This window comes from Molothrus ater, chromosome 5, assembly GCF_012460135.2.
Source record: "Molothrus ater isolate BHLD 08-10-18 breed brown headed cowbird chromosome 5, BPBGC_Mater_1.1, whole genome shotgun sequence".
Lineage (NCBI taxonomy): Eukaryota > Metazoa > Chordata > Aves > Passeriformes > Icteridae > Molothrus > Molothrus ater.
Window position 1 is genome coordinate 6,021,483 of NC_050482.2, and position 15,629 is coordinate 6,037,111.

The 15,629-nt window shown below is 37.7% G+C and overlaps 1 protein-coding gene across 2 annotated transcripts in view; it reads left to right on the plus strand.

Annotated features, from left to right (window-relative positions):
* Positions 1-15,629, plus strand: part of CELF2 (CUGBP Elav-like family member 2) — a 548,864-nt gene that overhangs the window by 236,794 nt on the left and 296,441 nt on the right. For both annotated transcript variants that reach the window (XM_054515016.1, XM_054515012.1), the window contains one exon: positions 3,772-3,807. Coding sequence is in view for 1 of the 2 variants with exons in the window: in XM_054515012.1 (XP_054370987.1) it covers positions 3,772-3,807 (36 nt within the window). In the remaining variant the exon portion in view is untranslated. The remainder of the gene's footprint in view (positions 1-3,771; positions 3,808-15,629) is intronic.

The window sequence follows — 15,629 nt, forward strand, 5'->3', positions numbered from 1 at the left end:
TCGAGAGTGCAGAGATCCTGCAGTAGGACAAAGCTCCTCACAGGTCTCAGAAGCAATTTGTAACTTTGCTTTTTAGCAAGACCCCATGGGAGGGTGCAATATTTTGGGGTGCAGACCTCCCACCCAGCACCCTCCTCGTTTCAGCAGCACCTACCTCTTCCATGTGTACAGATCATGTTGTCCCAAATCTCTCCTTTGCAGCTGAATACAAAATGTTTAGAAATTGTAAATGACCTTCCTGGAAATGCTGCCCTGCTCTTCCATAATGCCACCTTCCTCATCACAGCTTTTCCAGGGTTTTCAGCCAGGTCCTCTCCTTGCCTTAGCACTGTTGAGCATCAGCTCAAACCATTTGCATTGGAGCCGATTTCAGTGGAATTCAGGGCAGCTCTGACAAAGCATTCAAGTTTCCATCCTCACTCTTTTTCAAGGTCATCCTTTCATATCTCTGGCAGGATGTAAAAATACATGATCTTATATTCATTCTCCCTTTGAGTATTATCTTCTTGTTTTCATCCAAGAATTTTTTGCTTCCTGTAGATACAGTAAATTGTGAGTTATATTTATTGTGTGTGTCATTGGGGAGTACTAGGGGTCTGAAAATTGGTTGTGTAAGTCTAGTTTCAGTTTCTTGAATGACTACAAAATGAGTATCTATTATCTTTAAACAAACTTTAAGGGTTTTCTTGATGAGTAATTTGCTCCAACAGATTTTCTTTTTTAAACTCCCATGAAATATATTTATAGAGTGGTGTTTCAATTCCTGATATTTATAGGAGCACTTACCATGGACATTAACCATCTTCAGCAGTCCATGTATCATTTATTTTCAATGGCATGGTGGGGATAATTGTGTTTGTTTTCTGGGAAATAATATTTTTAGTTTCATAGACTAATGTGGGGTTAATTTGTTTTTATGGTAGAAGTGTTTACTGAGTTGATGAGAAGCAGTAAAATCTTTAGATAGTTAGGAACTAATCAGACTTTTACTTGTGACTTTGAGTTTTATTTGAGTTGGATCTGTACTTCAAAAACCATTACCTTACATATTTTTGCTCAAAAATGGAATTTGATCTGACCAAATGTGAAATTTGCACCAAAATTAATTACATTAAAAATGCATGTTAAAGACCTGCAGTGTCTTTGTTTAATATTCTGATCACATTCAGATTTTTTTACCACTGCATCGACTATTTAATAATTGTTTCCACAATGCTAACATCCCTTGTAGAGAGAGTTATTTAACAAGAATGAAAATCTTTAGAAATTTAGATGCACCAATCACTCACTGCTCTGCTCAGAAACTGAGAGTGTGGTTGCAGTTTAACATCCTCTTTTAAACCTACACGATTCTGCTTCTTGATGCTTCCTGCAGCACCCACCCATGATGTGCCTGGTTGTCTCTTTAAGCTGGATGAGCAACTGCTATTTTATAAAATGTGCTGCCATACCCTAAAGCAATAAGGTTTGTGCCATTCTGTTATTGGAACAGTAATGGGTAGCTAAAGGCTACAGAGACCCTTTAGAAGAAGAAACAAAGAGATGCCCAGATCCAGGTTCTTTCCTTCAAAAAAAAAAAAAAAGGCATTTCAATGAAAAGAGATGATGTCTGGGATTAACAGTGGAAGGGGGGAATGTCTTGACTGTTGGAACCATTTAGTGATTTGGTTCTTTGATAGGTTACAAAAAATATCACACTAATTCTTTGAAGTGTATAAGTCACGAGTAGGGCTTGGAAAATAAGATGGTGTGATACCAACGTGCAGGAGTTTAATGAAAATAAAATATCTAAAATTTACAGCTGTATCAAATAACCCCATAGAAATGGAGTCTGTATTGCTGTACTCTAATTTTTTTTCTTATCTCTTTGCATTCACTTGCTCTTTTTCCTGGCTCTCACCTTTGATGTCATTTATATCATGGACTTTGTTCATCACAGACACCTGCTAAATATCTACCTGTCCGCCTTAGCTGGGGTGGGAACTGTTTTTTTCTGAGGGAGCTTAAATATCTGCTGGACTGCTGCTGAATGGTGCATGCAAGAAAAGGGTGTGAGCCATTTTTTTATTTCTTGCTTAATCTTCTTTGCAACCACTGAACACAGTTCTGATCTGTGCCTTTTGAAGCAAAGCACTGGGAGGTTTAAGGCAACCTTCTGTGCCCAGTAAACTGCACAGCTTGGAGATAGAGACTGTGAAAGTGCAAAGCCATGCACATTTAGAGGGACCATTTCATTTCCTCTGACATTGTAATGGAGACTGCAACTGTCATTGTAACCATTAAGAGAAAAGCCTGGTGTCACTGTGGGATGTCCAATAAATATAAAAAATTGTAATTAAAAAAAATTAGACCCTTATAGCTGCTCACATTTCATGTAGTGCTAAAGAGCACTAGAAAGATCTAGAAAGATCTCCTGAAGAGGAGCTCTGAATTATTGTGGTTTTAATATATTAACTCTGTAGTTGCCCCATCAAGAAAAGTGACTTCAGAACATGGGGAAACTCTAGAAGAGCCTTCAAAAATTTATTTCTTTACTGTTTTTCCTTTGGATTCATAACTAAATTAGCCTTGGGGGTTCAATATGTATATATAAGGTTTATACTCTTGCAACAAAAATATATTGGGCTGTTTCACTACAAAGAGATCACTAGATCTATAGTTTTGCAAATTGCTTAGGCAAGGAAGATTTTGGGACCTATCTTAATTACTACCATCTCCCCTTACAAAAAAAGATTCCCCTCCAACTGTAAAAGTGGATGGAATTATTTTCTCTGCTGTAAATAATAAAATATTATGTTGAGAATTGTTCCATACCATAAGTTCCATCTACAGATGAGAAATTTTGCAGTTTCTGTCTCAGCTGAAGCAAACAGGGTATGAACTAACCAGTTACATTTCATGCAGAAAATTTGTATATTGGATATAAATTTTATAACTGGACAAGAAGACTGTGGAATAAGACGGGCATCTGGTCAAGTCTAAGACAATGAAGCCTCTTAAGGCTTCTTGCTGGTTTTGAAGGTCTTACATATGGGAGAGAAATGAGAAATGGAGTTATCCAGCTGTTTTCCTGATTCTTGGATAAGGTCTAGGCCAATTTGCTGGGGAGGGAAACAAGGACAAATCTGGCATGTATTTTAAGGTCTGTGTACATAGGTAATGGTAATGTATTTAATTGTACTTTAATGTGACGTACCACTACATTAGCCCACTCTCACTCTCTCGCACTCAGCTTCTCTCAAACAAATTGCACACCCACAAAAGGGTTTCAGACAAGTAAATTGGACGAAAAGCCACATATTTGGAAAATAGCTGTTGTTTAGGACCAGCACAAGAAGATTTAATATTAACATGGTATTTTCTCAGTGCATAACCAGCTTGTAGAACTGTCTAAAGCCTTGCTTTTGCTGCAGCACTGAAATAAAAGGGAACATTTTCCACTGGAAAATTGGCCCAGTGCTACGTTTTGTCTATGTAAGATCATGCAGTGCTGGCATTTGAAATGGTGATAATTTTATGCCTAAAAAAATGAGTAATTGTACCACGGAGAACTCGATTCTGATAGATCCTTAGCTCACACTCCATCGTCTGCTTTTTCACATTCTTTTGTGTGTGATCAGGGGAGCACCGCATCCGCCAGCGATGCGCTTGCGTATGGAGCTGTGGATGTGTGTCTGCACTCCTATAAAACACAAGCACTACAAAGGCATCTTAAAAATTTTATAGCTTTTTAAAACACAAACTAAGTTTTCCTCCCCTTGTGTCTTTCAGAGAGACTGCCACAGAGTTATCTGGAACATTACCAAGGTAAGCAAGTTGCTCTAAACCGCATCTGTGTGTCAATGTCTGGAAGGTGCTGAAAGAAGCACGACCTTTGGAGGCAGAACATGATCCTTTTCCTAGGGAAAACTGCTGGGATACTGAGAACTGGGGGTGCAGAGAGGAGAACGCTCCCTGCATGCCACAGACAGACAAATGACACTGAAATACTGGCACAGCCAAGCCCACACAGCTTAAAGCGACGGGTTGAAGTTGCTTTGAGGCTCAGCACAGTTGTGCACCTGATGAGAAAAATCCCAGCTGTGGCTTCCTTCCAGCTGTGCAATTATACCCATGGCAGGTGGTCTGGCTTTTGCTTTACATCTCACCTGAGGGATGAGAGGAGGGAAACTTGGAGGTAGGAGGAAAAAAAAAGTGTTATGTTAAGGCATTTTCATTTGGAAAGCAGGAAAGCAGCTTAGACCAAATTCTTCTATGCTGAGAAACCTTTTCATAAAATAATAGAAGTAGACAAGACTCCCAGGCTGTGACAGAGGTTTTTGAAAAGAGACTTGTCTACATATTGTTAGAGAATGCAATAAAATGCTGTAATCATGCAGATAGAGAAAAGGGTGGAGAGAAGGGAAACAAAAAAATCTGATATGGTAATCTGTCAGCGATGCCTGGTGAGTTAAAAAAAGATGCTCTCAGTCCTCTTGTACCTTCTGCCACTGGTTTTGCTCTCTGAAGTGCAAGGGGTTTTAGTGGGGTTATGTTTTTGGGCGTTTTTGCTATCCTCTGATTAAAGCAGTGTTGTGGTTCAAACAACACATAATTTAAAAGGAATATTTCAACAGGAAGGACAGTTTTCTTTAAGCATGATAATATGTGCAAGATGCTTCTGATTCTAAGGCAGAGAAAAAATATCCACCTTTCTTTAGAGGGTGTGTGGTGTATATTTGTTCACTTTTTTATATTGATAAGCTGTAAAAAAGTATATTTTCACTACATATGGTGAGTTTTCCCTGTGCAGTGTACCCCTTTGTTCTGTGTGTACAAATTTATGCGATTTATATGATTTGTTCATTTAATAGATGCATATCTTTTTATGGCTTACTGTCACTTGGCCTCCGTGGTTGTGCAAGCAAATATTCTTGTGAAATTTTGGCATGTGTTTGAAGAGCTGACCAGTGATCAGGCCTACCAGACACCAAAGATTTTGTTCATCTTCCTTGCAAAATAATTGCATTTCTTCATACACACACACATACCAAAAAAAGAAAAAAAAAAAAATCCTGTTTCACTGCACATGGTGAGGTATTATAGGACTAATATACTGGAAACATGGAGTCCTTACACTGCAGAAATGAATTCCACTTCAAATTAAAGTTAAAATGAGACACGTAAGTGCTTGAATAAACATCCCGTTTCGTACTTGCCATTAATGATTGTCTAAATGTGCTTTTTGAATTATTACCACAAGGCTTTAATTTCAACTGCGGTAAGATGTCACAAGTAAAATCAGATTATAACAGCAATGTGCACAAGGCATTGTAATTGTGTTATAAATATTAAACCAAATGATCTTGTCATGGTTTAAAACAAATGTTTCCAGCTAGGCACAGGTTGGCCTGTCCTCCAGTCTTCTCCAGGATTCACCTGTTCCTGAATTTCTCTAAGCAAACAGCTCCTTGGGGTTTTTAATCTTATGTTGTGATGTAGTAATCTAATATTTTTTGTTCTTCTTTCAAACGTCAAGTGGCTCATTTTGCTATTATTAATTCATATGAGTGAAATAGTCTAATTTCCCCACATCTTCTTCCACCTTCACCCTGAAACCACTTTACAACGTATAAAATTTCAGGTGTTGCACCTTGAAATGACAAAATTCATAACCACTTTCCCATCATTGCTGGGATTCCCATTGCTGTATTTTGGCCAGTGGGGCACAGCAAGTCCCCTGTAACACCAGAAACCCAACTCTCCTTTGTCCAGGCAAACACAATGCCTTTTCCCACAGCACTGATTACTCTTGGATATATTTGTGGCCAGGATTGATCAAATCATTTTCATGCACTTGCAAACCTGGTGAAAGGGTTTTCACTGCAAGTGGAGTAAGTGTGAACAGATGTTTCTGTACTTGGAATATTTTGTCTGGCTGTCAAGAAAGTTTAGGCACTGGTGGCCTTAATTATTTATTATTGTTGTTGTTGTCATTTAAAAAAAGGCTCAAAAGCCCCTTCTGATTTTTTCATAGTTAAATTAAAGAGGTGGAATTAGGGATTCACTCCCATAAAGCCCTGTAATTAGTCAGAAGTACAGAGGAGTGTATTTTGAATATTTTCTCATCTCAGTAGTAACCAAGAGAGGTTACATATGTGCATTTTTTTGAAAAAAACCAATATAACAAAGTGTCTTGGTAAATGTGGCTTTTTAATATATTCATTTTCCATTAAATACTGCTGATGGTTCTCTAATGATTACATTTAAAGGAAGAAGAAATCACCCTTCTCCTTGCCACTGAAGTATGTGTATCACTGATAGGCAAAAATAGAAAAATGTGAGTTGGAGGACATCATTTAGTAGGAAAGATAATAGATTAACTTTGCCTGTAGAAAGATATAAAAATATTCAGCACAATTATATTGTGTCAGTTCCAATTTACCAGTTATTTCTGATGATTTCAGGAAGCTCAGACTAGAGAATGAATTGAAAATTCAGACTTTAAATGTGATAAAGAAGCTTTACAATTTTTATATTAAATGACATTATTATAGCTATGAATGTATATTGTTTTTTCGAAGAAAGGCTTTCTGTGTGCAACAGCACATCAAAGAAGAGATCTTCACAAGGAAAACTTTACAATAATATTAAGTTGTTCATTGCATGACCTATTTAAAGTACTCAGATACTTCTTGTTGTAGACTACATAATTAAATTTTAAATGGAACATGATAAAGAAATTATACTGGTGATCTCTAGAGATTTGAATACCCTATTTAGATCTTTACAAGAGTGTAGCGAAGGCATACTTTTAAAATTTAATAAAGGTCTGGCCTATTTTTTTTTCCCTTTTAGATGCTCTATAGCTGCTATGGCAGCTGTGTTTCAAATGTGTTTGCTCTCAACATTACATAGTCAGTACCTGCAATAACTGAGCAAACTAAAAGTATTACAAAAAATACAGTTTAACTTGAGAAATTCACCATTTATAAAATAAAAAAAAAGCAATTAATGAATGGAGATAAACTTCTGAAATCTTGGGGAAGCTAAGCTTGTAACCAGCCTTTCGTGGGCCAGCCCCTGAGCTGAGCAGTGGAGGGGAGCAGGGAATGAATGGAGTCCTGGAGCACAGCGTGAAGCCCTATGGGCACGAGGGAGATGATGTTTGGAGCTTAAAGAAGAAAACACTCAGCTTCAGTTTCAAAGGAATGATTTCAGTCTCTAGCCACTTCTGTTTGTTTCTGTGAAAGTTACTTTATATTTAAAGAAGAACAAATATTTTAAATATACGCTAACTGCATGGATTATTTATTTGCTTAATACTAGGTTAGTATTAACAGAAAGAAAATCTGGGCTACTTTTCCACTTTTATGTACTGGTTCAATTTTTCATTTCACTCAAGGGGGGAGTAAAGTTTAAACGGCCACTTCTTCCTCTAAGCTGTTAAAATAAGGGGGAAAAGTCAAGCTAATAATTTGCATTTATATTTTTAATGGAAAACTTTGTAGAAATATCACTGAATCACCTGCTTAAATCTTGAGCAAAACTCAGGGAATCTTATATTTTGAGGTGAAGGCCATCTTAAAATTGTCATTTAGAAATTTCTTTAGAACTGTGGGAGGAAATCTGCAGTGGATACATTGGTGTTAAAACAATCATGTTCAAAATGGAAATGTAAATCTTTGGCTTGTTCTTGAATTTTAGTCATCAACAAACTTAAATTTTAAACCTGTGGTCTGGAGTAGGGCACAAACTTTGGTCCTCTTGAGTTGGGGTTTTATTCCCCACCATTCCATAAATTTCTTTGATAATGTCTCAGTTCCATTTACTGCAGAGACTTCTGTTCTCAGGTATCTACAGCATTTTGAAAATAGAATTTAAGTACTGAAGTCACTTTGGTGCTTTTGAAAAATGTTAACCTGCAGCTTCACCATTATTGAAACCTAATGCAACTAAGCTTTTATCTAAAGCAAAAAGAAGAATTGACAACCCACCATATGACAAGCAAAATGAAATCTCTTGATCACTATCTGTCAGCAGTCTTTCTAATACCATTGTGTTAGGGAATGATATGTCTTCCAAGAAGCTCAGTACACAAGGTTTTGAATCATTTCTGTCTTGACAGCCTAACACAAGTAACTACTTGTAAGTGCTTGGATGAATTATAAAATCTATGTGGCTCTGTAGAGTGAGTTAATAAAACATCTATGAGCATTTTAATTACTATGAAATGAAAAGGATTTTTTCCTGACAGTAATAGGGGCATGGTCTAAAGACCAACCTGACATCTCAGCTGCTGTCTTCACTGGCTTTGCACAGACGGTGGGAGCTGGGGTTGCCTTCTGTGTTTGCACTTTTGGTTCCCTCCCAGCTGAGATATTCTGGCAAGCAACTTCTCTCCCTCTGAGAACACCAGGTCATACCTTTCACCCCTCATGTTTTCATGTCCTCTCATGTCACCACTGCTGCTTTGCCAGTTATGTCAGGCTTGAATGCCCACCCGCCTACGCCAGGCATGTCTCTGCCAAACTGTGACAGAATTTTCCATACCCTCACATAACATTTACTGAAGCATTTTTCTCCCCTAAATAAAGCAGGTATTTGGCATAGTCCATTTGTGATCCTCTCTTCTAATGGAGAACTTTTGCTTTCCACCTTCGAATAAATCCTTTCTCAAAACTCAGCCTTGTTTTAGAGGCATATAAATAATTGGTCAAGAAAACGTTGCTCATCCCGGATGGCAGGCAGTGCTAGCTGATAATATTAAAATATCTTGAATGTCAAACTATATGCAGCAATCCAGAGCTGGTTTTTGGAAATTATATCATCTTCTATCTTTTCCTAAACCTCATCATTAAAAAGAAAAGAAGAAGATTCCAGCCCTCGATATTTAAATGTTCTCAAGTCAACTGTCTTAAAGAGCAGATTTTCCATAATTTGGATGCCTGCTATTTTCTACAGAAACTACTCATTTCAAAATGAGACTTGAATTTAACTAATCACTCCTTTATTAAAAAAAAAAAAAAAGTAAAAGAATCTGATGTTTGACCTCTCCCTTTGCCTCAGATGCTCATTTTGAAGAGTTACATCTTTCATCTAACCTTTGAGCTGCTTTTTTGTACTGGCAGCAGGACTGCCTGTACCCCATTTTATCTGCTGTAGAGGAATGCCCTGATGGTGCTTGGTTTTGAGGCACTGGAATATAAATTACTTTGAGATGGTAACAAGTTTGATGCTATTATAAGCAAATCTGGAGGTTTTGAGGAAATAATACATGAGGTCTCCTCACTACTCTGATTTTTATTTTTCCTAAGTAAAGCTTCAGTATCCTAAAAATGCAACATGGAGCTATTCCTTGTAGTAGCTGTCAGCATATCTCTTTTTGTTGTTGTTTTACAGCCATTTTGAAATATGTTTTTTACAGCTAATGATAATCTTAAAACACACTTATGTGCAATCTGATCCCTTTCTAAGAGATATTTTTAAAATCTTAAGAGGAGCCTAAGGAGCATAGAGGTGATTATCCATATGTGCTTACTGATGACTCTCATTCAAAAATTAGGAAGATACCAGTGGCAGGATTCATATTGCCTAAATTTAGCTATCACAAAAGTCCTCTGTCAAAAGAACCAGGGGAGGAATGGAGAAAAATGGGTGCCTCATCTCAGGGCAAGGTGAATAACCTTGGGAATTGTTTTTCTTTCTTCATTGCCTGAAAATGGAGCCTGGGGGAATAAGCACAGACTAAATGTTTCACCTGATGATAGTTTTAATTTAAGGTGAGCAGCCAGACTTTCATAAGTGTTAAAGTGCAAGTGATGTAAGCTGATGCCTGCTGGAGTTTTGAGGACATTGGCAAGCTTAACCTCAAAAAAACTTTCAATATTTTGTACTTAAGTCCTAAATATAGATCCTGGGAAGGAGGGGGGAAAGTCAGACAGAAATCATTGTTGGACTTGATACAGCTCTGACCCAGAATGCAGGAACTCTTCTCACAGTGCAGAGCCCTCAGAAATCACAGCAGCCCTGAAAGGGTTCACAATTACACATAGCCTTTGAATCTTAAAACTGAGTGTAAGTGATTTTACTCAGAGTCCTGGTTTGGAACCCACAACCATTCTTCCCCAGCAACTGTAGGCATCTCTCAAAAACGTTAATGAATTTGACAGGAGATTTTTATCTTAAAAGTCTGGTAGAGCTTTTGTTTTTATTCCCTATTGTGAAGATCTAAAACTAGAGACATATTCCCTTCTCTTTTTTTTTTTTCTTCTGCTCTTCACCTTAACCAGACTTCCAAGCACATTTTTAACTTGTTTTACAAAGCATTGCTAAACGTGTCCAATGAGGATAACGTGCAGTAGAAGTGAAAGGCCTTAGATCTCTTAATTTCCATTCCTGAAGGTGAATTCCAAGATCACAATTATTTTTATTTATACAGTGCCTAAAGAGTTCCTAAATACTTTATGGAACAAATAGAAGACCTCTTGTAAAAAGCACGCATTCCTATAATCTAATTTTAGTCTCAAATCAGGCAGCATGAATGCTAAGCAGCAGGGCTTGAAGAAACACAGGAGGTGTATGAGGGCCACACTAACAGGATTGAGCAGTTATTTAGGTTCATAATCAGTCCCACTTAATAGAACTGCTGGTTTAAGTTAAATTTACATCGTCGTGTGGAGAACATTTGACTGACACAAGAATGGTATTTCTTGGGTTTGATCAAAAAATAAGCCTTTCAAAAGGAGTTTGAATGAAGAGAGAGAAAGACAACATTGCAGGTGGATTTGAGATGCCAGTCCTGTGCAAGAAGTACCAAATGAAACCAACTTAAAATACTAAACCTGATTTCCCCTCTTCACTTCATTTCCTAGCTCAATCAAAATACTTGTGTTCCAAGTTAGTGCTTTGTACGTATCCTTTGCTTAAGTGTGTCTTTGGCCCTCAAAACCATCAAAATAATGTTATTTAGAAATTCAGTGCAAAAGATGAAACTTGTGGGAATAACTCCAGACATAAATATGCATTTCTGGGGAAGGGAGAAGCGTTCACACATCAGGTTCTGCAGAAGCAAACCAGCAACGGAAGTGGAGATTTGTTAACATGACAGAGAAGCTCTATCTTAGTACCTTTGCTGTAGCATGAACAAGGCATGTGTCATACATTATATAATAGAGAGTATTATATCATGTGTTTTATAAATAGTTAGGAGTGAACTCATATGCAGAATTCTCAGCACCATCCTTGCCATTGGTCCCAGAAGAGCAGCAGCAAGAGACATGGATGGAGCAACGTCAGGAAACCCACACTGCTCTCCCTAAGACTGTAGAGACTCTGGTTTAAAGCTCTCTTCAACATTCTCTGCCTTCTGAGCATTGCTTTTATTTATGAAATCACCGCTATTGTAGCATTTACAAAAATTGCGACTATTTGAATGTTTCCAAAAGATTTGCTATATACTAAAAGCAAATCTTAGACAATTCTCGGTAAATTATTGAAAGAGCTTAAAAAAAAATAATCCTAACATATTCCCTGGTGTTCAAGGTTAACACTTTATACTTCATCTACATTATATTAAAAACATTTTTACTGGAGTCCATAAATGTTACACATTTTTAAAAGGCAACGAGCGCAGCGGGAATAGAAATGTTGCATAAAGCCAGACACGAGACCTGCAAGCAGTAAGTGCTGCCTGTTGTTTTTTTATTTGTTGAGGGTGCTGACTTGAGATTGCTTCTGTGAGGTCAGAAGCAAATGAGATACCCATTTTTCTGGTTATATCTTGTCATTGGAAGCAGGCAGCCCCTAAAGTTTTCCTGTGGTCAGCAGGAGACCCTGAGCCCCAAACTCCCATGTTGGGAGCAGTGTCTCACCGCGGTAATTCTCTTACTGGCGGGGAGGCTTTGCCAGTTTGGAGCCTCAGAGGACCTACCCCACTTTCCTGTGTACATCCTCCCAGAGCATTTTGCAAGTTGTGCCCTACACAGCATTTCTACAGCAGCAAAGTGCCAGAGTGGTGCTTCTCATCTCCAGGCTGTAATGGAAAATATTTTTCATCCAGACCCTTTGGAACTTTTAGAGCTCCTGCACAGTTTTTTGCAGGGAATGTTTAAGGCTCTGCGAAGCTGTGATGTAAACTGGGTGCAAATAATGGCTTTTTGCTGTAACCTAACCTTAATGAATGCCCATGGAGAAAGAAAGAGGGAAAACAAGACTAAGCTTTACCTGACACAAAAAAAAAAAAAACCCAACCCTAAAAGCAGAGATCTTTCAGCCCCTTCTGTATATTTTGCTTCTGAACTTTTAGATACAAATGCCACAATGGCTCACATGCTTAATTTTGGAGAACAGTCCTGCTGATATCAAAGTGATTGCACAAGTCAGTGCAATTTCAGCATGAGTATTGCTGCTTACTCATTGCTGTGAGATGAATATCCTCTGATTTGATCCCAGCATTGCCACTAAGACTGTAGACAGCTCTACTTGATCAAGAAAGAAGAATAAACACATAACAACTCAGTTTTGGTAGCATCCTCTTGAAACATGAGCTGAGAATCATAAACTGGAAACTTAAAAGAAGGCCCTAAATGGCTCCAATACTATTTAGAGGCATAGTTTTGGCTAATTGAAAATGCTGGACAATTGCAGGTGCCACTGACTTTGGTTCAAAGGATAAATGTTCTTTTCTGAACAAGGCTATTCACTCAAGATCTTAAAAGGTGTCTGTGACATTTAGAAAACTTTCTGTGCTTGAAGCTCAGGAGCTCATCTTTTAACTAGGTGTTCAAAATTTCATTTCTTTTTTAAGCTTTTTTGTTGGGGGATACAGATGCACCTGCGCTGATGTGCTCATGGATGCCAAAGGAACTGTGGCTTGTTGCTGGCAGATTTCATTCCAGGATTGCTTGGAGCAGTAAGCAGAAGTTCCTGCAACTATAAAGTTTCATTTAACAAAAATGAAATATTATTATTCATGTCATGAGTAATTGAATCCCCAGATGTTCTCATTTTCTATCAATGGCTGGAGACAATATGACTCTAGATAGGCTGTGACAACATGAATTGATTTCTTTCTCTTTTTTCTTTTATTTTTTTCCCTTTTTTTTTTTATTTCAAACCTGCAGAGTAACTGTGGGTTTGTTGTTTTTTTTTTTTAGCTGATTGCTTGGATCTGACATTACAGGCTGTGCAGCTGTAAAAAAGACCTTCTCATTTTCATTGAGAATAAGTAAAATAAAATATCACAGAAATAGCATTGCTCTTCCCTGGTCCTGCCCCTGTTTATTTCTGCAGAGATAACAGGGACAGAGCAATTGAATTTGGAAAGATGTCTGCAAGAAGAGATGGTTGCTGCTAACACTGAATATTCAGAATGTAATAATAAAAGTAATCGGGTTACTAAAAAGCCACCTGTTACTTTTTTTCTTGTTTTTCTCTAAAGCATACAGTTTACTTTTTTGTCTCTGAATTTATAGCAGAGATGGGAAGTCAAACTCCTTAGAAACCTTATTATATAAAAGGTAGTAATTCCTTGTTAAAGTAGGAAAAGAAACCACACTCACTAACATTTCTAATGCTGCTAAAGATGAATGTTTGCACAAAGGAACAAAGGTAGAAAAACTTTAAGTGCTTGTTAAGGCATGCTCACACAGTGCATATGAGCAATAAGTCTGTTTTGCTGAACTGTGAAATTGCCATGAGTAATTTCTCTAATAACAGAACAGATATTGCCCCTGTGACCCCAGAGAAGCCCTGGGCTCAGTGCTGCAGCCAGTCCTGCTATCAGCAGAAACTTGTGCAACCAAAGCATGGGCTGCAAGCTGAGCACTAGAAAATAAAAGAAACTTGGTGGATAACTTGTAAATGTTCTGGCTGATTTAAAAGTTCAGAAAATGATTAATGATGAAGGTACTTTATTTATTGATTTTCCCCCATGACCTATTCTTCAGAGGAGCTGAACTATTATGTCCAGAGCTGTGTTTGACAGCTGCCTCCTATTTCCAAAGACAGTATTCATTCCACTATGAATGGAATGTACAGCAGCAGAAACTTTTAATTGGCGTTTCTTGTTAGCTTTCTCCTATAGAAATGATGTAGTGCTGATGCTTTCCCTCTGTGTTATGGAGAATGCCTCTGGAAATAACAGTTCTGTAGCTGGAGCAGGAAAAAAAACCCAGAGAATCCCTTGGGATAATGCAGCACATGCAGAAATAGGAAAAGAAATCATATGAGAAAAACATTCAGTTAAAGCAGCAACTTATGTCTTCTCTTTCAAAACTTGCAAGGTGAAAAAGAGCAATGTGGTTTAAAGGGGATATTGATTTGGTGGAGCTATGCATGAACTCGTGCCACAACCCCAGTACTTCTCCAGTCTCTGAACCTCTCAGAATTAATGCAGGGGTTTTAGACTGATTGCTTGAAGTCTTTCTGTAAAAAAAACCCATGTCTGATGAATGGCAAGGACTTGAGGAGATTAAAAAAAAAGAATTAAAAGTTTCTTTAAAGAACTGAGCAAACCTTTGTCAGCTGTACTTCCTTGTAGTGCTGTATAGTTAGAGCAAGGCAGCCAGAGACGCAACCTCATTTCTTCTGCCTTCCATTTTGTCTTGTGAGTGATTGACTTCCTTCAGCAGCTCCATCAGGTAATGTGACATAAATGGGAAAAAAATTCCCACCCTGAATTCATCTTTCTGTGCCAGGGACATAGCAGACATTTTTAGTTATTCATTTGAAAAAGAATTCTAAGCTCAGGCAGATGTTGAAAGTCTGGCATGAGAATTTGGTTGCTGCTCTCTAGGAGGTTTTCAATTTTTTATCTGAAGTAGGTGATATTTTATTAGCTTGTGCTGTGGGGCTTTGTTAATGGTTCTGGATAACAGAAAACATGGGGCAGGAGCTGGTTATCTTTACAGCAGTGTAAGAGGTGTTGTTCAGGAGAAAGGCAGTGGTTTGTCTCTTCATCTGGAGTTATCTGGCATCTGCAGCATAAAACAGGCTAGCAAAGTTGAGAAAAGCAGTCTTGGAAAGAAATATCTGAAGAAAACATTCCTAACGCCATCCCAAACCTCTTTTCAGAGAATAAGGCAATACTTTCTATCCTTGTTTTCTGTGATTTTATGGTCTTTATAACTCCTTCTATTCTACCTTTTCAAGAGATAGGAATGTCCAGTTTTTTTCTGACTTTCAGCTGTGATGCTTTCTTTGGATTAATTGAAAAATCAAAAAACATATTTCCTTTCATAAATGTAGTTTTGTATTAATTTAATTCTGTAAGACAAAGCACAGATTTAGAATTGTGTCTAGAGTCCACAAAAGCAATAAATAAGGAAATAAGGACTACCAATAAATAAGGAAAGGCCACAAATTCTCCCCCCTGCCCCATATTCTGCATTCATCAAAGCTGGTCTCTTCTGACCTTCTAGAGGCTTATAGGATTTATGGTCTCTATAAATCTTATGGTGAAACATCAAGTCTAAGATGAGAAAAATCACTCTAATATGAGAAAAAGACACACAAGACAAAACAAAAAGCCCTAAACCTCCATCAAAGCCATCTTTGATAATATTCTGCTGTGTGAGAACATCTCTGAGTAACTAGAGACACTTGCACAGGGTTTTCCTCTGTCCAGTACTGCCAGTGCAACACTCACC